The sequence below is a fragment of the Typha angustifolia genome, chromosome 2 (genome assembly GCF_048772165.1).
Source record: "Typha angustifolia cultivar Huaian chromosome 2, ASM4877216v1, whole genome shotgun sequence".
Lineage (NCBI taxonomy): Eukaryota > Viridiplantae > Streptophyta > Magnoliopsida > Poales > Typhaceae > Typha > Typha angustifolia.
The window spans coordinates 7,223,559-7,246,475 of NC_133240.1; the positions used below are offsets into that span (position 1 = coordinate 7,223,559).

Below are 22,917 nucleotides of genomic sequence, written 5' to 3' on the forward strand. Positions count from 1 at the left end.
ATTGTCGTTGTGAAAAAGGGCGAAAGTTTATAAGGATGAAAATAGAATTATCCCTAAAGAAAATTATCATAGTTGTGGTGAGCCTTAATGGTGGGCATAGGATCACAAAATTTGGGCCTTTCTCGTTACTAGCTCAATATGGGCTCTTTGGGCTGGGCCATGGTTGGTTTGACTTGGTTTTGGGCCCAAAATGTTATTCTATTTGTTGAATAAAAACGGCTTCCATTATTAGACTAGAGAGCCAAGGAGAAATTCTATTATCAAATAATCTCACCAAGTTTTTCTACCCAAATTACCAAATCATCCCCGTAACCATCAATCTTGAACAGTGACAGGTACATGAAATGTTAACTACTGGATACTGAGAGCGGATATTGGATAGAAGATAAATCCAGAGAGGGATTAAGACATCTTAGACACGGATAAGTATTACGAAATATTAATATAAGTATCTCTGTGTAACATTGCAACTATATTTATATATAATTTAATTTGATGGGACAATTCTCTTTTCACTCCCTCAATTTTATTTTCAGAATAACTCTCTATTGAATCAATTGGAAAATTATCTATATTATTTTAGTTTTCTCAATAAAAAAGAGTAAATATATATATTTCTTAAATTATCTAATTATATCATTAAAACCCTTTTTTATTAAAAAAATATAAATAATTAACTGAGTAATTAGATGGGTAAATTGCTTTAGCCGATATTAGATATTTTAAAAGATTGTTAGGGCCACCGGTGAAAAAGATAGAAGGATATTCCTGGAATACTATTAATTTAGTAAAATATTTAAGATTATTTTATCAGAATTTCTAATTAAGTATTATTATGTGAGAGAATTTAATAATATATTAAAAAAATTTAAATGGTAAAAATGATAGAGAAGGGTAACGATGTAATTAGCCGTTGATATATAAGACGATGTTTCTCGTGACCGTCGGTCAACTCAGCGATCGATGCATGAATCGGCAACGTAATTTCATTCTTCGAGAAAATCACAGCCGTCTAATGTAGTGACGCTTGTAAATAGTGGTTTGAAAGTAATAAAATGCCCTCCTAGCGTGGAAGTCAATGCACATCCGCACCCTAACTCCATCGGGCCGTCCATTTCCATATTCTCCCAAATCCTGAACCGTCGATGTTTGCTCTCACTTTTGTTATAAATCTCAACTCGTAGTTCCAACGCCACCTATATAACTATCTACATTGGGGAGGGAGGAGAAAAATTAGGGTTTCCTCTCTTCTTCTCTTGTGCTAGGGTTTCTCTCCTCCTCTCCTCTCCAATGGCGGTGGAGGTCACGCGATCGAAGGGGACGGTGAAGTGGTTCAACGGAACCAAGGGTTTCGGCTTCATCACCCCCGACGACGGCGGCGAGGACCTCTTCGTCCACCAGTCCTCGATCAAGGCCGACGGCTTCCGAACTTTAGCCGAGGGCGAGGCCGTCGAGTTCACCATCAGCGAGGGCGACGACGGCCGGACCAAGGCTGTCGACGTCACCGGACCGGACGGATCCAGCGTCCAGGGCGGCTCCGGCGGAGGCGGAGGAGGAGGCGGTGGCCGGAGGGACGGCTACGGCGGAGGACGCGGCGGACGTGGTGGTGGATATGGTGGGGGATTCGGGTTTAACGGCAGCGGAGGCAGAGGCGGAGGTGGGAGAGGTGGAGGAGGGAGAGGCGGATACGGCGGCGGAGGTGGAGGAGGAGGTGGGGCCTGCTATACTTGTGGGGAGGCGGGGCACTTGGCTAGGGATTGTTACCAGGGAGGAGGCGGAGGTGGTGGTGGCGGTAGGTACGGTGGTGGAGGCGGCGGTGGTGGTGGAGGAGGTGATCGATCTTGCTACAACTGTGGCGAGATGGGCCATATCGCGAGGGATTGCCATGCTTGATGGGGGTATCGATCTTATCCTTTTTGGCTTATCTAATAGTTTGGTGTCTTAGAATGTCGATGAAGGATGACTAGTTTTGGTCCTTCGTGTGGTCCTTAGAATGTTATGGACATCTATTTGGGTTTTGGGGTGCTTGGTTCTAGTGGATTGTGGTTTGCTTTTGTGGGTCTTGTGTTTGGGGAAAGGGGGACGTGCAATAGATGACGGTGTGTGTGCACTGTTGAAAGCTGCATAGCTCTCTTTTCTCGGTATACAAACTGGTTTTCAAGGTAATTTCTTGCCATATCTGGATCCGTCCCGTTTAAATTTATTAAAGTTCTTAGTTTCTTTCATCTCTAGATGTTGAAATTTCATTGATCTGCTACTCTTGTCTCAAAATAATGAGACGATCTGTGAAATGCCAGATCTTTTCCTGGGCATATGCTTTTCTACAGTAGTTGTTGATCAGGACTATGTGGTGTGGCAGTTCTGGATCTTTCTATTGCTATGTAGTTACCTTCTGGAACAGCATGATTTAAGAATGCTAAGGCTGCTTACATCTCTTTCTTTCTGAAATAAAGTTGCATGGCTGTGCGCTTTCTGTTCGTAAAGCTAAGAGTACTTTATTATTGTTGTGACCGCTTGTATTTGATTCAGTATGATTAACTTTTAAAAGGGGGTTTCATGAGTTCATGTTCTAAGTTGTAGATCAAATCTATTTGATAAAATACAGATTTTTTAACTGCAATATGACATCAAAGTATGATTAACTAATAAATGGGGGGTTTCATGAGTTCATGTTTCCAGGTTGTAGATCCAAATCTATTGGCAAAATTGACATTTTTTTACTGGAATAGAAAGTTCGTCAAGTATGGAGAAATGAATAAATTCTTGCTTGCTTTTGGGATGGCATGAAGAAATTCTCTGTCGTGCTGACTACATTTCTCTCTCATTATTATAGCCAACATTTCAGCTTTATCTTTTTAATGATGAGAAAGAGGAATATATGCTCCTCACTGACCTTCGGTGACACACTGAGGTCTCCATTGAGGCATATAGGTGCTGAATAAAATGCCATTGTCATGCCAATTTTGGAGAATGGTACAGAATTTGATACGACTACAGAGCATATGATGCATATCTCACAAATGGATGCTTGATTTTCTTTGGCAAAAGGAAATTGGTCATAATATTCTTATTCTAATGCCGTTAAGTTTTAGCACATTAATCTTGTCTATCTTTGATGAGCCTCGAGTATTGAAGTCGTCTACTTCTGCTTATATATATTATAGCCCTTTGAACTTTTATCTAATTAATTGCTTTCTAATGTTGAATTTAATATGATGTCTTCTCATTGTTGTTCTTGGTATTTTAACAAATGTAATATGTTAGGAAGCAGCATCAATTAGTTGTTCTTTTTTCTCACTCACTTATTCCATGTGAGATAGGCACCCTCTAAATCCATTACAGATATCGCCATCAACTTGTGAGTTTTCCTAGCTTTTGTAGATTTGGGTCTTTTTTGTTACTTTCACAGCATGACCAAGATCTTGGATAAGTGGTCCCAATTAATTGTGCAGTTTTAAAGGCTCTTGCCTGGTTGTGTAGCTTTTCTGACAGAAGATGGTCAAAAGGATGCTTGACTGCCACTGTCTGCTTGTTTGTGTCTCCCAAGATCAGTTAAGATGTTTTCACGGCTCTGTTTGCTTGAACTGACTTGTCATGGCAATATTTTGATTGTTTCTTGGGAATTTGAAAGACTTTTCTTGGAGAGATTTCCTTTGTGCTTATCCGAAGCTGTCTCTTTTGGCATTTTATACTGTAGGGAAATTTTCAAATAACACCCTCCATTCACTTCATTTTCTGTTTGAGGATTTTGTAATCACTCTGTTTTGTTTTCTATAACTTTTATGTGACACTCCAGTATTGTCTTGACTAACTATTATTAACTTAATCTATCTTTTAATTAAATTACTAAAATATCTTTGCAAAATTTTTAATCTTGATCTACTCATCTTTCACCCTCGTCTACCAAATTAGATTAAAACTTTGTCCAATATTTGATCGTCCTATGTCATCAAAGGATTATTTTAAATTAAATAATAGAAATTTGTATATACTATTCTAATTTTTAATGAAATTATAGTTTATATTCTATATTTTATTTTTAAAATAGCTAAAATAATTTTATTTTTAAGATAAGTAAATAATGTAGCTTTTGTTAGTATAGATAACTGAATCAAGATATTTAGTTAAATTTAATTAATATAAAATATTTTTTGCACATATTTATTAAGATATATGACTCGATTTAAAAATAGTAAAAATGTTAGTTGTAAATTATAATTTTGATAAAAGTTTGGTTGTTGAATGTAAATTTCTTTAAAAATTATAAGGGATAAAAAGAAAGTGTTCTGTAGTCCCTCTTATTTAGTTTTGCGACACTTTGATTTCGGTGGACGAGGGTTCGGCAGTTTGGTGAAACTTATTAGACGAACGATGTGCTCGACTTCTTATTCCAGTGGGTCGATCTACTACTAGCCTATTGTTTTCAAAGAGGTTAAGGTTGGCTGCAAACCATGGTCATCGTCCCATCAATCCATCCATAGAGTATATGCTACTGTAAAGGAAAGGTGAAAAAAGCCCTAATCGGAGAGTGCAATAGGGAATCTGAGATCGGCTATAAACAATCACTCGAAGGAGGGGGAGCACGGGGCGCCCACTCTATGTCAACGAGAAAATTGGAACATTGACTTACACTAAAAGTGATTAGTGATAGTCACTTGATAATTTTAATAAAATTATTTAACGAATACCTAATGAAATCATGAAAGGAGTGGTGGTAGTGGAGGAAGCGATCAACTGCTTTGGAGATAGGGAGATGACATCGATAACGGTGGTGGTGATTGAAGGATGCAATAGTTGGGACCTTGAAGAGGGGAGAGGTTGAGGAGAGTTGTTGATAGGAAAAAAAATGTAGAAAAAAAGAAAGGAAAAAGAAAGTATTAGAAGGAGAGTTGTTGACTGGAAAAGAAAAACATAGAAAAAATTAAGAAAGTAAAAAAAAAAAAAAAAGTATTAATAGAAACACAAGAGAAGAGAGAAAGAAAGAAATAGATGGAAGATCTTTAAATTCCCCTAACCACTTAGTAAGAGGAAGGGGGAAGGAAGAACCCGTCAGCGATGATGGCAATTGTAGTAATGTTTCTAGAACAGAAGAAGTCTGGCGCCACACCGTAATAAGAAAAGGACATTTGAAACATTTTAAGCATTTAATGTGCCATAAAAAAAAAACAGTCAACATGTTTCACGCATAGGCTTTCATTCTCCTAGTTTGCCCTCTTTATTTGTATTTCAACTATAAAACACTTATTTCCTCTGCTTTAGTATTTAAAACCTAGAAGAAAATTAAAAAAAATATGAATAACACTAATCTTGAATTACCTTATGAATTAGTTATCAAGTTTATAAATTAACTTATAAGTTGATGATCTTTGCTTCCCCACCTCTTATAGTTCTTCTTTTTTAATTTTTATATATCTATTTTCTCTTACTATTTCAAGTAGGTCGCTATAAGTCGTCATTATTTGCCACTCGGCGAACTCACCCTCTTTTTCCCTTCTTAAAAAGTTGTTATATCCCTCTTCTTGGCAAATACTTAATCTAATCAGAAAAGGTTAGAGTCAACTTTTCTCCTGCGGGGCCCTTGCTAGGCTAGGGTTTGGTGCGGGATCTCCTCTCTCCATAAAAGGAGAACTTCTCCCTTGCCAATCGTTGCTGAGGCTTTCCTCGCTCCCTTCCCTTAGCCGACGAGCTAGAGGAGGGGAGAACCAACTTCTTTTCTTTATCTTCGTTTGCCTTTTTCCCCTGCTCCCTCCTCCCTTGTCTCTTCCCCTATTTTTCTAGAGCTCTTTCCCTCTCATTGTCATGCTAAAACCGTTACTCATTGCAATCGCCCCCACCACTCTTCTTCGCTGTTCTCCATCGCCAAAAACTCACTCGTCGTTGTTGCCCATCTCTGCCACCATTGCTCTCCTTCTCTTCCCCGCTCTTATCGAACTCAAGCTTGGCTACCACCTCTCGAAATCGAGCCTTCTATGTTCTGCGCCATTGCTGCCTCCCTTTCGGGTTAGGATTTGACCAAAACCTCCTCGTTGTTGTCGCTCCCCATCATCTTTTCCTCCTAAGCTTGGTTGCTACCGTGCCGCCAGTTCTCCGCCCGATTTGCTGCTACCATGGTAGCTCTATCACTGTGGACCATTTCTTTTTCGGTGGTGCTCTTAGCTGTAGGCCCCACATTTAGGCTGGGTGGTGAGGCCTCTTGGTGGGGCGAGGGCCCAAGACTTGTTAACAGTTATTGTTTATGCTTGCCAGCATCTGGATTTGTTTGGACACAGATGGTGTTCTTTATAGTAGTCTTTGGCTGTTTGATTTTATTTTGTTCTATAGTAGTATTAGGGTGCAGTAGGTTTTATTTAATTTGCATTCTAGGTGGGTGATCTTTGATTCTCTTACCTTTAAGTATTTTTAAGATTATATTTTGGGTTGTTGGACTGATGGAGCCTGCAATTAATAAGCTGATAACGTCGAACAAAAACTCTTTGCTCCTGGGAATCTCTTGTATAGTTTTTCATCTTATTATTGTGTTTTGCTATTGGGCTTGATCATCTAGATTAGTTTGTAGTTTTGTCTATTATAAACCAAGTGTGAGACTTGTGTTAAACGTTCTATCTTCCTTACTCTTTGTGAATCAGGTATGTGTAACCATTGGATGTTGATGAACTATCCGTCTACGAGCTTTCTCTAACAAAAAAATTCCTTCTGTTGTACATCAGATTGCTTAGCTATTGAACGAAGGTCTAATAGTGTAGGATTTAATATGAGGATTACAATTAATATTAAATTAATTGGGTTTAGTAAGATTGTTGGGCTGGCTGACGGTGGATTTAAAGAATGGAATCAAAAGAAGGATTAAATAAATAAATGAATAGCTGCCGACATAAAACACTCCCAAGTAAAGTAAAGCTCTTATTATAACATTAAAAAAAATATAAAAGAAAGTAAAAGCCTCTTTCATCGAATCAAGAAACCAATCACATGCGTATGATATTATTTGATATTTTAAATAAGTATTAGACAAGTAACTGAGAGCCTGACTATCATTATTTAGTATATGATTAGTATACACGTTTATAATTACTAAAAAAATTAGCTATAATGTTACTTAATAATAAAATTGAAAAGAAAAAACCTATACGACTATATTTATGCTAAATAAATATTTATTAGAAAATCCAACAAGATTTATGGAGCTAAACTATGATATTAGTTCAAAATACTATATGCTAAAATATAGATTTAATCCAAAAAAAATTAGTTTATAGTTAATGAACTATTTAATATATGAGCACAATATGCTTTATTTAGCTGGAGGAACAAGAGTTTGGATCTCTCTCTCTCTCTCTTGGTTGGAATTAATCATCCAACATCCAAATCTAAAAAATTAATTTCAAAGATGATAAACTTTTCCTTTGGTCATCAAAGTTGAGAAAAGAAAGCAAGCCCTTTATTAGATGTTCCTTTGAATGGGATAGCTAGCATGGAAGCATAATGCCCTTAAATTTTGCAGTGGCATCGTGCATGCATGTTAGCCATGCAAGGCTCTCATCAGCAGCCCTTATTGCCAAGTCATTGTGTTTCATAACTTCTGCTACGGATATGCTTCAATTATAACAAGAATAATCCGCATTGTAAACCAAACTAGAACGATACCACTTTATTTTTTTTTATCTAAGCTTATATAAATCAATAGTTTTTAAGTCAGTTATATGTGACTAAGTTTAAAAGAAAAATGAGAGAATATATCTAAAAATTGGACAATAGTTTGAGAGGGGGGTACAGATGCAATTAACCCCCTGTTAATACTATTATTTCTTTTTAAAAAAAATCCCACCAACCCCTTGTATAAAATAAAGATAGTAGTTTATATATCGTTAAGATCTGTTGAACAAAACCGACCAGCTCAGTGACGGTTTCTTCGTCCCATCTGGTAGTCGGTGGAAGGTTAATCGGCACCTGGCAGCTCGGGATTGGCTGCAAGAACCCTTATCATTTTATATTTGTCTATATGTATAAAATTAAAACTTTTTTGGTTTTTAATATAAATAGTTAAATACTCTTCGCCTCTTATGATCTGAAGGGCCTCTGGATAAAAGACCAGTACTTTTGGATGGCATATGTGCAAAATTCCTCCTCTATTTAAGCCTTTAAACTAGGAACAGAGCACACTACTCTGGCTCTGTCTCTCTCTCTCTCTCTGTCTCTCTCTCCCACGTGATCTTTTCTCTGTTTCGCCTGCAAACTCGAACGTTAATATTTTTCAAGTACGAATCAGAGAACGACTACAAATTAAATATACACAAACCCCAATATCGATAGATACAGTGACAGTAGCTTCTCTCCTTTTAATTACATCTCTATCAATCCCCATCCTTCTCTTAGAAGATTACCATCTTTCATGGCCACATTAACCCCTCTTCTCCTCCTCCTCTTCGTCTCCTTCTTCACAGAGGCATTCTCGTCAACCTTCACCATCACCAACAACTGCAACCACGCCATCTGGCCCGGCCTCCTCTCCAGCTCCGGCTCGCCGCCGCTCTCCACCACCGGCTTCCAACTCTCCCCCGGCGAGTCACGCGCGCTCGACGCCCCTCCCGGGTGGTCCGGCCGCGTCTGGGCCCGCACGCTCTGCGCGGCCGACCCCGCCACGTCGCGCTTCTCCTGCGCCACCGGCGACTGCGGCTCCGGCGCGGTGGAGTGCCTCGGCGGGGGTGCCGCCCCGCCGGCCACCCTGGCGGAGTTCACGCTCGGCGGAGGCGGCGGGAACGACTTCTACGACGTCAGCCTCGTCGATGGGTACAACATCGCGATGCTATTGAGCCCACAGGGTGGACACGGGCCCAACTGCGGGCCCACCGGATGCTTGGTGGACCTCAACGGGCTTTGTCCGGCGGACCTGAGGGTGGTCTCCGGCGGCGCGAGCGTCGCGTGCAAGAGCGCGTGCGAGGCGTTCCGATCGCCGCAGTACTGCTGCAGCGGCGATTACTCCAGCCCCGCCACGTGCAGGCCGAGCGCCTACTCCCAGTTCTTCAAGAACGCGTGCCCGCGGGCGTATAGCTACGCCTACGATGACGCCACGTCGACATTCACGTGCGCCACCGGGGCTGCCAACTACGTCATCACCTTTTGCCCGACGACTTCCAGGTAGCCTTAGTTTGTGATGGATTTGATCGACGACGGTGTTATTTTGGATGATTCGTTTTATTTTTACGATAATTTAGTAAGGAAAATGATTTAACTCACTTCACAGTTCAATATCTTTCTATGTTGTACAAATCACACCGCATCACTTATTTCTTCTTTCGAAAATTATAAATCTCTACATAATACTAAACAAGGGGTCACAATGGACAAATAGTCTTAATAAACTGACCAGACCAGGATGAGTCCAAAATTATATAAGCTTATTACATTTGGTTTAACCTACCAGCGTAGATCCTTGATTATATATATATAATTAAGCCACCCTTCATTAATTTCCTTCATCTTTTCCTTCTTGATAACAAAAACGTATACCTTTTGCATTAGCTTTGAGACGAAGATTCCATGGTCAACTCTTAATCTTAAGATTTGGTCAAAGGGATCTCTCTGTCTCTCTCTCTCTCTCTCTAAAACTTATAATAAATCTTTTTTCTTTCAACTTTCTCGTGCAGCCTGAAATCTTCAGGCGGGAATCCCGAGGCAGCGGGGCTGCCGTTGATGAACGACACGGTAGTCTTCATGAGAGGCGCGAACCAGTCGAGCTACGCACCCGAGTGGAGCCCAAACCCCCTCCTGTTCCTCGCCCTCTCGTCGTTGCTCACAGCACTCCAAGTCATTATTTACTAATCTACCCCTCAGGTATCGGACTCGGAGGACGCCACTTATTATTAATTCGAATCCCACGCCTCTCCTCCCTCCTATTCGTGGATAAAGTGGGATGGAGTAGCGATTTATTTAATTTATCTCGATAAGTCACAACACGGGGAGCGTGGCACGAGGCGAATAAATTAAATTCCGCCCGGAGTTGAGAAGAGGGAATAGTTTTTATCTTATTCTTGTTGTTATTCGTTTGTTTTGGAGAATAGGCGATGGTGGTGGGGCGGCTTGGATTGTACAGTGCGGGTATCACTTGTTAAGACAGTTGAATTTTTCATCATGTGATATGGACATAGGAACAAAATATTGAATATTATAAGTTTAAACTGTTTTCAAACACGATCTATGTTAATAAGTTATGTAGATATTTATTTTATATTTATATAAAATATAAACAGGTTATTCAAGTCATAATCGGATTATCATATTCTATATTCACTGTAGGTTAAAAGTAATAAGTAGAAATTAGATGGATCAACCCGTTTATAATCTAAATCTAATTATATTGAACTCAAACCTGTTTAAACTCGAATTTGTGTCGGATTATTGGGCCAGGCTAAGGGAAAACAAAAGGTTGCATATCTGCTACAATGATCCACTGCTTGTCTAAGGAAGTTCACAGGATGGTACTAAAATATGTATCAAAGCCACAAAAGATTTAGGATACATTGAATCCATACTAACTATCTGAGGAATTAACCTAACAAAAAGTACAGTTTAAATCACTAAGGAGATAGATGTATTGCCTCAGAATTCAGATCTGCTGGTTGAATTTTGAGAATCTCTTCACCAGTGAGCTCCTTGGGATTACAAAGCCATATAGTTGTGTGCCATTCAAAAACAAATTCTCAGGAATTAACTTTCAAATGGTCTGTTTCTCCATCTTCTGAAGTGGTGACTTCAGCTGTTACAACCAAGAGGTAGCTAAAAAGGTCTTGTTTTGCAAGCAGAACAAAATTGTCACCATAGTTTGGTTCTTAAAACAACCTAATCTGAAAAGAGGTAACACATGATTCCTATTCATCAACATCTAAATCTTTGCTTGCCCAATGGCCATAAAGAACTTGGGGAATTTGTGAGCTAAAATATACTTCATCAATTCCTAAAACAAGAAAGAGAGATCAACAGATCAAATGTATTTATCAATTTTCTTTTTGCTCCAAATTATGATTAGTGGCATTCTGCTGCAAATTAAACTACATGAGATAGCCATTGATAATTTTCTTACGCAGTCGCTTGATGCCCATACCATTTATGCCATCAGGAAGCAAGAAGAGATGAAGAATGACAGAAACCAACAGTAATACGATAGACCGAAAACAAAGCAAGTTTCTCAAATTTTCTGCTAACATAAACTAGCTCAATTTCACCATATTGTTATTAAACAGTAACAGAACCATATAACTCCAGAAACAGAAAGCAATAACATGAGTAGTTATTGTAACAAGATGGGCTCCTGATTCCTACCATCACCTGAGCCGAAAGATGCCATCTTTGCTCTACTCAGCATTGTCTAGAGGAATGACAACACCTTAACGTCAAATATCTTCAAGCTTTGAATGAGAGCTCCTAATTGGAAAGTAACCCAAAACAACAAGGACTAAGCTTTTAAAAGACTATAGGCGATAGATGGGCGGATAAGGAATCATGTAATGCCTAGGTAAACATAAATAAATAAAACAATAGTTAGATAAAAGAATTAAAATACTTATGCTAATGCATTCTTGTAAGAACTATTGTAAGCGATTAGAATCTACTAAGCGGAGCCTTGTTATATCCTATCTAATCCTAGAGCCTATGCGTTAAAAGGTGGAAGATTTTTAACACAGCGACAATGACATTTACAGCAGGTCTTCTTCAAGGAACCCAGATTCTTGAAATAACTAATAAACTTTCTCATGATTTCATCTCATGTTACAGGAAAGGAGATACCACTTGGCAATTGTCTGTTTTGCTTAAAGTAAAAGGTGTTACCTTTTGCAATCAAAATTAGTTCTTGAAGAGGCGAGCACAGCATATAAAAGAATGCATTAGTACGAAGAGAATGTTACTTACTAGCAGGAATAATTCTCGGGATTGTTCTTAATATATTGCAACGGAAGAATCTTCGACATATAAGAACAGGGGAAGAAGAAAGCAATTCTAATTAAACCTTTGTTCAAGAATACGAATGCACAATAAAAATGGTAACCAAGATGGAATCACGAGAAAGAAACCTCCAAACGGATCAAAGGATCAAGATCGCGAATGCTAAGAGAAACCGAGAACCGACGGGGGATGAGAGCTCGAGAAGAACTCAAAACGCGAAACCCTAGGTCGCGGCCGATGTGAAGTGAAGGGACGGGCGACGAGAGCCGAATTATAATCATTCAATTTTTATTACTTTTTTATCTTCTTTTCCGAGCGTAATTATAGTCATTAAATACATGTAATTTGATACAATTAGCGTTCAATTATGTTCCTCTCCTCCAAATTCTATTAGTGGTTTATTAGTATAAGAGCTTATTAAGATTTAATTTCCGACATCACACATCAATTCGCATTCATCTAGGGGGACATGCATCATTGAAGGTTTCCGTCCTAAGGTAGACATAAATCAAAGGAACGCCACTACCAGCGGACCCACCAATCCACCCTAATCTTTCTCACCAACCGTTTGTTAAATAGTTTATAATTACTTGGTGTACCACAACACCATAGTTTATTATAATTGTTTGTACCAAAGTGAAGTGATACCTTGCACTGCAAACCCCTCATCCCTTGCCCTCATCCCCAAAGTATGGCGTCGCACTACAGGTTGTTGTTATTCCTTGCACTATATCTAAGAAATACCCAGCCTTATTCGTTCAGAATATCAATTTGGCTTCTATACTATAACATTGCAATAGACTATACATATATATATGTATAGCAGTAGTATTGTTACTACTGGTACTGTGGTACACCATGTTGAACCACATTGTTGCAGCTGTTGGATGCCATAGATTCTATGATCAACGATCAAAACAATTGCTGCAGGATTTTCCTACAGAGTGGGATGCAGGCGAGCGGATGGGATACGTTGACGTCTATCCGTTTGAGGAAACGACAAACGGTCGTAGAATCCAGTCGAACAGTTCTTTTCCTCTTTTACATACACAGTTGTATACGCATGTGGGCTGGCTAGATGGCGACGTTTTCATCACCGGGTTTCGGTGTTCCACCACGAGTCTGCGCTTTAGCGCTTCTCGATTCAAGGGGAATTAGTAAATAACCCCCTGCTTTCGTCAACGACTTTTCGGTTCGAACCTCTCGATTTTTACTATTTGGGTATGGTAGAGAACAGCAATATGGACCGTTTATTTTCTTTTCAGTGAATAAATATAAGACAGGGTGTTGTTTGAAAGTTTTCCCAAATTCAATAACTCACCCGACGTCACCGACGCAGGCGTTTTTCCCTTTCCCTTGTAATCTCTTCTTCCCTCCTCTTCCCCACAACGTTCCGTGGAGTGGAAGCGAAGAGGTCGGAGAGGAGAGAGATTAAAGAGAAGAGAGAGAGGAAGAGGAGATGGACTTCTACCAGGAGCTACTCCTCACCGCGCTCATCTCCATCCTCCTCGCCGTCCTTCTAGGGAAGATCGCCGCCGCAGGCGGCGACGAGGCGGGCGGTGGCGATCGGCCGGAGGCAGCCTCCATCGCCGTAGATCTTGGGCTTGGGCGGTTCGAGGAGGCGATTGCGGTCAAACAGCTAGAAGACAGCTCGGAGGAGAGATTGGAAAGAGCCGTGGAGGAGAAGCTATCTAAAGTCGATGAACCTGGATTAGGTCAAATCTCTGGCGAGGAGATTGTTCAGGAGGTCGATATTGAGAAGATTGAGGTCGATTTCTTGCAGGAGGAGAAGGAGACAGTCGAGAAGGAGGTGGTAGAGAAGGGGGAAACTTTGCTTCATGGGGAGGACGAGTGGGAGGGGATTGAGAGAAGTGAGTTGGAGGAGAATTTTGGAGTGGCTGTGAGTTATATTAGTAGCGAGAGAGGTGCCGAGGAGGTTTCGATGCTTGGTGGTGATCGGCAGATGCAGTTGTATGGTCTTCACAAGGTTGCCACGGAAGGGCCGTGTTACGAGTCGCAGCCGATGGCGTTGAAGGTCTCTGCTCGGGCCAAATGGTACTATTCCGTCCCTTTCTTGGTTGTTCTTCATCAACTAGTTCATTTATTATATGATATAAGTGTGCTGATGCTTTTGTGCTTTGGTTTTCTTTTTAAATTTCTTCAGTTTTACGTCAGATTGGTAAACATAAATTATTCCTGCTTACTTGAGCTAATTTAGCGGTCAGTTTGGAAAACAAATGTTAAATCGCATGCTATCCATCATGATTTGGATATATGCGACCAAAGTGCCGGACAGTAGTTGGATCTTGCTGAACCTCGATTGTTCTGCAAAGGGAGTAATTATCCATAAATCCATATATGTGTATGTATCTTGTAAGCATTACATTCTGAGTAATCAAAAAAGAAGAAAATTGTGGTAGAATATAGAGGAAGGATGAACAATAGGTTAGAACCAAGATAAAGGAAGGAAAATTGCAATACTATATTAAAGGAGATGATGTTAGAAGTTTAATCTTGTATAGCTGATCAGTGAGACAAAAGATACCGACATCGAAAACTATGCTTCAGGTTGCTCTTCCTCTGCTAACTCATGTCTGTTATGGGTCTTCAGCACTCTAGTTTCTCAAACTTTAGTAGGCTCTCTCAACCAGGCTGACTGCTCTCCAGTCATGAGGGCCATATTATGATGTGTAGTGCGCCGAGGCTTTATTGGTTAGTGGACGACAGATTTTTTTTCCTTTTATCTTTTTAATTTCCCTTTGTTAGCTAGAACGTTTTGCAGATCAGAAAAGAGACAAATTTTCCTTTGATCTTGGATATGGTTATATTGAATGCTTAAGGAGAAATGGCTTACTGTAATTTTGCATCTTATTAGAGAAGAAGAGTATCTCTGACTTTTGGAAGGCTCTGTAATATGGTGCTAGGCAAGCTTGGCAAAAGCTTGGAAACATGAACCCAGAGGTGGCTATGGAACAGTATGTGGACCTTTTATCTGAAAGCATTCCTGGATGGATGGGAGAGAAACCCAGGGTAAGTTCCCTTTTCTTAAAATAATGCATTGTATGGATATGAGGTACAAATAATTTATTTACTTGCAATATTTCCTAGGAGGAAGCCGAACATAGTGGTGGCAATGATTCTCCAGGTACAGGAGTGCCCAAAACACAAGCACCAGATTTAAGTCCAACTCTGCAATGCCCTCCAAGTTCCACAGGAGAAAGGTACTCATTGTAATTCAGGACATGGATGCTTAAATGCACTTGGTCACTGGTTAATTAGTGTATTGCCTTACAGATTTCCAGAGGATTCTTCTTCCATTGAAGTTGATGATGCAATCACTGGCCAGAGGCTCTCCAAGCAAGGTATGCGAGTAAACTTTCCAAGGTTCTTTTATATTTTGACCTTTTTCTTACTGTGCATCTTTTAGATGTATCAGCAGTTTTATTTGTGATTACCTATTTCTTTTGTTAATGCCTTTTCAGTTTAATCTGATATTATTACACTATTGCTTGGGAAAGTTTTCTCTACAATGACCATTGTGGAGGAAGCTTTTCCTGACAGAAGTTGAATCACGTCCTTTGGGTAATGCTGTATACAGTCTACTGTCATGTAATATTTTCAGAAGTTTTGAGTTTGTTAAATATTAATGTGCACTTCTTAGTATTAGTGTATGAAGCCTGGCTGACAATAGGATTTATTATGAGTATAGATGACTAGTTAGATATCTATTCTAATCAAACTTGTGGTTGTTTAGACCTTGGAACCTGCCATCTTAATGTCCAAGAATTTTAAGTTTCTTATTGGCTTCTTGATGACCTCCTTTTGCATGAATTTAGCTTCCCTTGGTTCGCTTTGAATCTTTCAAATTCTTAAATTTTGATGTGGTCAGGTTCTTGGGTGCTTTATTTGCTCAAATTTCCTAGCCTTCACAGATGTCTCCTTAGAAAAACACAGTAGGTAGCAATCAGTTTCTAGGCAACCTCTTTTTAAAATTTAACAAAAGCTTATTTCGTAAATCATCAGGTCTCTGATAAAGAGTGAAGTGATGGGTTAAGGATGGTCAACCAGGTGAAGATTGGACAAATGAGGATGTCATTAGAACCCTTGGAATGGGATTTACGATTTGAGCTGGGCATTAACAATAGAGAGATAAGGAGGGAGGGAGAGACCAGTGACTAGTGTTGTCATCTTCTTCAAATGTGGGTCATGAGTTTTCCTATGAAATCACCGGTGATGATAATATCATAATAATTATCATCTCAAAGACTAAAATTGAGAAAAGCGGGCAACTACGTGAATTTTAGCTGTGGACAAGATTAGATTAACTGGCAACCTATGGTGCACAAGTTATTGTAATCTGATACGTACTTGCTGAACTTTCCATCTGCAGTTCTTCAACTTATGCTGATTATTAGGAATATGGGATGCTTCGTCAAACTGCATTAGTCAAATTGAGCATCATTCATTAGTTGTAATAAATGTAACTCTGTTAATTGTAGGAGCTGCGTGATCAAATATAAGTATTCCGTTATGCAATAATAAACTGTATTTTGAAAATCTGACCATCTTGTAGACGAAGGAGTCAATATTTCATGCACCTGTAGTCTATCACTAACTGTAGTAGGAATCACCCCCTTAGTCAGGTAAATAATCATTTAGGAAGTAATAAGAGATTTAAAATAAGCAACTGTGGGTAAGATCTAAGATGGATGTGGATGCCACACTGTTGGGAGTTTTGTGTTGATACCTGGATTATCTAGGTTGCTGAGTTTTAATTGTTCCCTTGAGTTTCTGAAAAAGTAAGAACTTAGTGTATATATAAAAAGTGTTGGCAGAGATGTCTGCTAATCACACAACTTTAGCAAACAGCTGTTGGATTCTTTAACTATTTGAATCCACTCTTAATGCATTTAAGTATGCTTCTAGGTTGGCATCTAGTATCCATCCTTGAGGTATGATTCTTATCATATGTGTGCAGTTATTTCATCTTACTGAAAGGATATTGATATCTTCTCATAAGCTTAAAGTCCAAAGTTCTATTTCTATTTGATATTCTTATACTCGGTTTACATTTTGTTATAGGACTGACAAAGGCCTTCCTACTCAACCTGCTCTCTCCAACCAGAGTGACATTCTTAGCTTTCTACTAGTAAGATGCACTGATCCTGTTTCTGAGGACCCAGTTGACCCTAATCGGTTAGAAGACGATGTTGTATGTTCGTTTAGTTGCCATCGTCACTCAGCCTGATGGGTAGCATCACTTTAGTGCTTGGTATGTAAGACTGTATAGATGTACATAACAACAATCTTATGCGTGCATAATGTGAGCTATATTTATACTTGATTCTGTACTAAGAAAATAAATAATCCCTGATGATTCCTATGTTAACGGAATAGTGAAGTGCTTTCCTGTTTGAATGCTATGATCATATCTTGGAATCATTTACCTCCATGGCATGCAGGATTAAGAAGCTTTTTAAACCTTTCTAGGAGTTGAGTAAAATTCCTTCATAGCATTTTCCTCTTGCTTATGTATCCTTCTGTGGACTTTGACAAAGTTTGCTTCAATATGCTGGCGGTCTATACCTACTCAATGTGCTTACTATTGATTTATATTGAATTTGGTCCACAAAACATATTTAGGTGCAGTTAATTATGTATAAAATGTATGATTTTTTTTCATAGTTGTCACTGAAAATGTTTAAGATATAATAATTGCTATTGCATTTTTTAAGATATCATAACTGTTATTAAAATATTTTGGCTCCTTCATAAGTTTGGACGAGTTGCTTGCAAAGGTTTCGTCCAAGAGATTGAATTCTAAATAATAATAATAATAAAAACGGGGTGAAAGTTTCAAATAGCACTACGTACTAATACTCTCATATCTTATTATATTGTAGCCTGGCTTTTCCTCTCTTTTTTCTATATATATTTTATCTAACATCTTACTATTACTTTAGCTAACTACCATTAGCCCTGGTTTATAGCATATGTAACTCTACTAATTAAATTAACAAAAATATCTTTAGAACATCAAATCAAAGACCTCTTTCTAAACTCCCTGTATCTAATCACTCTACCCAGACACCACTACAGCAGTCTTCTTTCCACCAAATTAAAGATGATTTCTTTCTTTCCACAAAGTCCAAAGCCAATCAGCAACATGGAACTCAGTCTTCTTTAATGGTCAGTTCATTTCAAAATATATTAACTTTAGAAACCCATACAAGTAAATAACAATTTTTTAAAGACTATATCAGCAAAAAATAAAATAAAATAAAATAAAAATCTTTTTCAATCCCTTTTCCACTCACATGAAAGTTTAATAATATCTGATCCGGGACGGCTGGATATTGATCGTTCATTTATGAAGTAGTTGGACCTTTAATTTTTCATAAACAGCCATCATCATCCCAAACCCACTCCATTAATATGGTTAACTAGAGTACTTTTGCATTTGATCTGCAATTTAAGATTATTAAAGATGGAAAGTATCTGTCCGAATTAATCCTTTCTTTAGAACTAAATCCAGCGTTTGTTTGGGTTTGGGGCTTGCTCTGAACTTGGTTAGCGACCCTCTTAGCCTAGTTTATTAACTAAATATTATTATTTTTCTACCATATATATGACTGAAGGGTTTCTACCATATATAGCTAAATCATATATTGAATTTGGACATCTTTATTAGAAATAAAATTATAGAAGATTAAATAAGCTTTTTAATACATTTAAAATAATTTTAATTAATTTTTTTATAATAAATATATTAAACAGATATATATATTTTTCTTATATTTTTATCATTTAAATTTTAAATTATAAATATAATAAAAAATGACAATTACATTTAGTTTAGACTACATAATAGTTAAGTGATTAAGTTTAGAATATAAGATAGTTTTCGTACAATTAAGCTAAATCATACAGTAAAAGTGTAAATAACATTTGTTTCATTTTGCTCCTTTTAAATTATCCATAAAAAAGTGCTAATTATATATTTCACCTTAAGTCTTTTCTGACATCATTCTATCAAATCAGTTCATAATTATCTAATGCGAAAAGACTGGAGGTAAAGAGAATGATCAATTAATTTCAAATTAATTACGAATATTTATTTTTCATCATTTAATTCTCTTCCTCGAAGCCAAAAGGAAGTATGTCTCCCTAAATTGCCAACCGTCCCTTGTTACAAAAATAGACTAGATATATACCGAATAAAAAGTTAATCCTCTCTCTCTCTCTCTCTCTCTCTCTCTCGATATAAATATAACTAGTCTCACCAAAGTTCTATCAACTATTTCTCTAAATCAACAATGAATCGTTGTCCACAAATAAATGAGTAATTTATCCATAATTATTTTACGAAAAACATATGTAATAAGGAAGAATTGTCACGTTTCGTACAATTTTATAAAGCCTCGGTCGCTCTATATAGTATTTAGCATTTCAACTTTGAAAGGGGTAAATCAAATCTACCCCCACCAATTCAAGAATCAATGCAGAAGATACACAAAAAAATAAGATTGCTACGTAACACCAAAGACAAGACTACAAAGAGCCCAAAATTAATCAACTCAATTCCTAGCTGCCCCTTCTACGGCCATACTCCTCTTTGATCTCTTGCTCGCCTGGATCTTCCGATATAACTTCCTAGTCCTGAAAGCCAACAATAAATCCAACCCAAAACCAACAAGGCAGGCCAAGGCCATGATCACAAACACAAGCCGGTAGCAGTGGGCGCCGACGCACGTGTTGCCGCCCCCGGCCGTCTTGGTCGCCTGGGCATCGTAGAGCAGGCCGGCGAGGAGGCCGGAGAAGAGGAAGGAGCCGAGGGGAAGGTTTAGTATGAGGATGTTGTATATGAGGCCGTAGTACTTGAGGCCGAAGAGCTCGGACGCCGTCGGGACGGTGATTGCAATGCGGACACCGTAGCATATCCCGACGACGATCGAGCCGATGTAGAGGGAGCCCGGCAACGCCAGGGCCATGACAACGTAGCCCACGGCCATTACGATCTGCGACGCAGCGTTCCACAGAGGACGAGGAGTTGCACTCTTCCTGAAAAATAAATACAAAATAAAATTTAATAATAACAAAAAAAATTAAAGATATAACAACTTAAAATCTTATTTATTATATACCACAATATACTAATATAGTATGTAAACAACCACTTATTTTAATATTTATTAATTATTTTAGTAAATTACCAAACTATTTTTTAAAAATTTATCACATCAAATATAAATATTACATAATATACTATTTTTTTTAAAAAAAAAATAAATAACAATTATACCGGCATAACTCTCACAGTTGTAAACTTGTAATCCATCCATTGTGTTCTTAAATAAAAGTTTGATTTGGAAAGATAAATAGAATATAATTGGCAAATTGTGACAAGAGGAAGACACCAGAAGGACAGGTAGATGAAAACGGTGGTGAAGTAGAATCCACTGTGTGGAGCCCTTCATCTCCTAGCTGCAAGCCAGGGAAAGGTAAGACTGGAGAACGTCAAAAGAAGTCCGTCCGGGGGAAAAGATGACCAAAACGAGGACAAGAGATAAGTTGGGAAAAGACAAGAATAGAGAGAGTGTGTGTCTATATCTTTGAATTGGGTTCAAAGGATTTTCCCAAGTGACCTTAGTGGTGTTCTCAGCATGCCATCCATCGAGCTACAGTGCCTTACATAAAGAATTAGCATCCCACGCTTTACCAAACATAAAGATAGCAAGTGGGAGGGCCTCTTTGAGACCCTTTAATCCAACTTCCAAAAGACCCAGTATCATTCGCTTTGTCTTTATTATCATTTAATTCTACATTTTACTTTTAATATCTCAAAATATGCATCCGGTAAAATATGAATGATAATAAAAAGCAAGATTTTTAAGTGTTTTTGAGAATATTTTTTTGACAAACTTGAAAGAAAAAGGAAATTGGGAGTTGAGAAGTTGTAAAAAAATCTTTGGGATAGATGCATTGATCTCTCGGGGTTAAAAAATAATCATAATAATATCGGAGTATTAAATGCAAGAAGGTAGGGAGAAGGGGATATGGAATTAATGCGTACTTGAGGAAGTACTCGGAGATGGTGCCGGAACCGATCCGTCCGAAGAATCCCCAGATGCTGGTCATGGAGACGAAGATGGAGACGTCGGTGTAGCCCATGGCGAGCCCCATCTGCCCCAAGTTGTTCATCACCGCCAACCCCGTCCCGACCCCGCAGAGGAACGACACGAACAGCACCCAGAAGTCCACCGTCTTCACCACCTCCATTATCGTGTGTTCATCCCCGATCTCCACCGCTTCCTTCCTCGTGTTCGCCTCCACCGTTTCCTCCTCTGGAACTAGCAGCGGCTCCGTGATTCGGGCTCCCTCGACGTCGAGGTCCGTGTCTCTCGCCGCCTTCTCCGTCCGCGCCTTCAAGGCGGCGTAGATCGGGACGGCGGCAGGGGCCGCGAGGAGGAGGAGGAGGACGGTGACGAAGGCCTTGGAGATCAGCGCGCCGCTGACCCCTGTGAGGTCGAAGAAGAGGAGGTAGACGGCGATGGCGACGGCGAGGGTGTTGATGGCGGCGAAGTAGCGCTCCTCCTCGGCGGGGTCCTCGGCCTCCACGTCCGCCTCTGGGGTCTGGCGGAGGAAGACCATGGCGGCGAAGCAGACGGCGGCGGGGACGACGGCGAGCATGAGGAGGAACGAGGCGGGGCTGTCGGCGAAGAGGGCGGAGCAGAGGTCGGTGAAGATGGCGGTGCTTAGCCCCACGTAGCCCTTCAGGATCCCCGAAACCGGACCCCGGTTCTTCCGGAAGTTCCGGATGCACGTCACCAGCACCGCCGTGTTCATCCACGTCGTGCTGTTCCCACCCAAGCACAAGAACACGCACATCTGCATACGCTCCACAACTAGTTATTACCAACCAAACACCCAACCTGTTCGACGCAATGCCTCAAACAACACATCAGAAAAGGAGAAGAATATAAACCTGCCAGTAGGGAAGAGGGCGGATGGTTTGGCGAACGACGAGCCACTGAGCACCGTAACCGACGATGCCCTCGAGGGAGCCGATGAGGAGGATGATGGGGGTAGGCAGGCGGTCGGAGGCGAGTCCGGCAAGGATGCCGAAGGCCTTGCCGACGTCCTTGGCGACAGAGAGGTTGTTGAGCTGGAGCTGCGTAAGACCCATCAGGGACTTGAGCGCGTCGGAGTAGTTGGAGAAGGTGTAATTGTTTCCGGAGATGCACTGCACCCAAACCGCCGTCACGAATCCCAGCCACTTGAGCCAATTCCCTCCCGCTTTCCCTCCGCTTAACCCCATTATCGATATCTCGCACACTTCTTCCTTTCTCAAAACCTACTAGTGGTTTAATGTGACGAAGGAGACGAGAGGGAAAGCGCTACTTATAGGCATCTCGGTGGTTTGGATTTTACCTGGTAAAAAAGAAAATTGTCCCCAGAATCACAGAACAAAAGTTACGGAAGAAGAGAAGAGTACAAAGAAATATCGTAATGAGAGGAGTAGGTGGGGGATTGGGGGAAAAAAAGGAGGCTCCTTTCTTGCCCTCTTTTGAGAGTCTTCGTCCAACACTGGACGGCTCACGTTATCGTCTTTGTTTAGTCGGAAGGATGGAAAGGAATTCACAACCTTGGAGGCTGGAGCTGCGGAAGGTGAGCTGCCACGTGAGCCGCACAAGCAGACAATATTCGCGTCCGATTTAGACTCAGGTCGCATACGGTGTCGCAGCCCGCCACGTGCTTATTCTAGAGGAGTCCGGTAAAATGCTGCATGGTTATTATGATTTATGAATACTACTACTCTCAACTATTTCTTAAACAATAGTTAATAAATAATTAAACAAAAAGGACACCTTCTGTTTGTTTTAATTATTATTAACATTTCATGATATATTATTCTGCTCATATTTTACTTTTATTATCTTAAAAATATCTTGGGTTAACTTGGGTTGATATTTAGTAGAT

At 39.6% G+C, this 22,917-nt stretch overlaps 4 protein-coding genes across 4 annotated transcripts; 3 read left to right on the forward strand and 1 right to left on the reverse strand.

Annotated features, from left to right (window-relative positions):
* The first annotated feature begins 1,200 nt into the window (after positions 1-1,200).
* Positions 1,201-2,225, forward strand: LOC140776595 (glycine-rich protein 2-like). Its single transcript, XM_073120344.1, has one exon. The coding sequence runs from the start codon at positions 1,291-1,293 to the stop codon at positions 1,891-1,893; it is 603 nt and encodes a 200-aa protein (XP_072976445.1). The 5' UTR covers positions 1,201-1,290; the 3' UTR covers positions 1,894-2,225.
* A 5,969-nt stretch (positions 2,226-8,194) lies between these two features.
* LOC140772573 (thaumatin-like protein 1b) lies at positions 8,195-10,161 on the forward strand. Its single transcript, XM_073114715.1, has 2 exons — positions 8,195-9,135; positions 9,645-10,161. Exons 1-2 carry the CDS (start codon positions 8,390-8,392, stop codon positions 9,817-9,819), a joined length of 921 nt encoding a protein of 306 aa, XP_072970816.1. The 5' UTR covers positions 8,195-8,389; the 3' UTR covers positions 9,820-10,161.
* Positions 10,162-13,260: 3,099 nt separating this feature from the next.
* On the forward strand, positions 13,261-17,360 carry LOC140775071 (uncharacterized). The gene is made up of 5 exons (XM_073118323.1): positions 13,261-13,992; positions 14,862-14,967; positions 15,046-15,158; positions 15,232-15,299; positions 17,020-17,360. Exons 1-5 carry the CDS (start codon positions 13,397-13,399, stop codon positions 17,085-17,087), a joined length of 951 nt encoding a protein of 316 aa, XP_072974424.1. The 5' UTR covers positions 13,261-13,396; the 3' UTR covers positions 17,088-17,360.
* A 1,912-nt stretch (positions 17,361-19,272) lies between these two features.
* Positions 19,273-22,420, reverse strand: LOC140772035 (protein NUCLEAR FUSION DEFECTIVE 4-like). The gene is made up of 3 exons (XM_073113922.1): positions 21,923-22,420; positions 21,011-21,825; positions 19,273-19,998 (listed from the first exon to the last, which is right to left on the reverse strand). Exons 1-3 carry the CDS (start codon positions 22,253-22,255, stop codon positions 19,515-19,517), a joined length of 1,632 nt encoding a protein of 543 aa, XP_072970023.1. The 5' UTR covers positions 22,256-22,420; the 3' UTR covers positions 19,273-19,514.
* Positions 22,421-22,917: the final 497 nt, after the last annotated feature.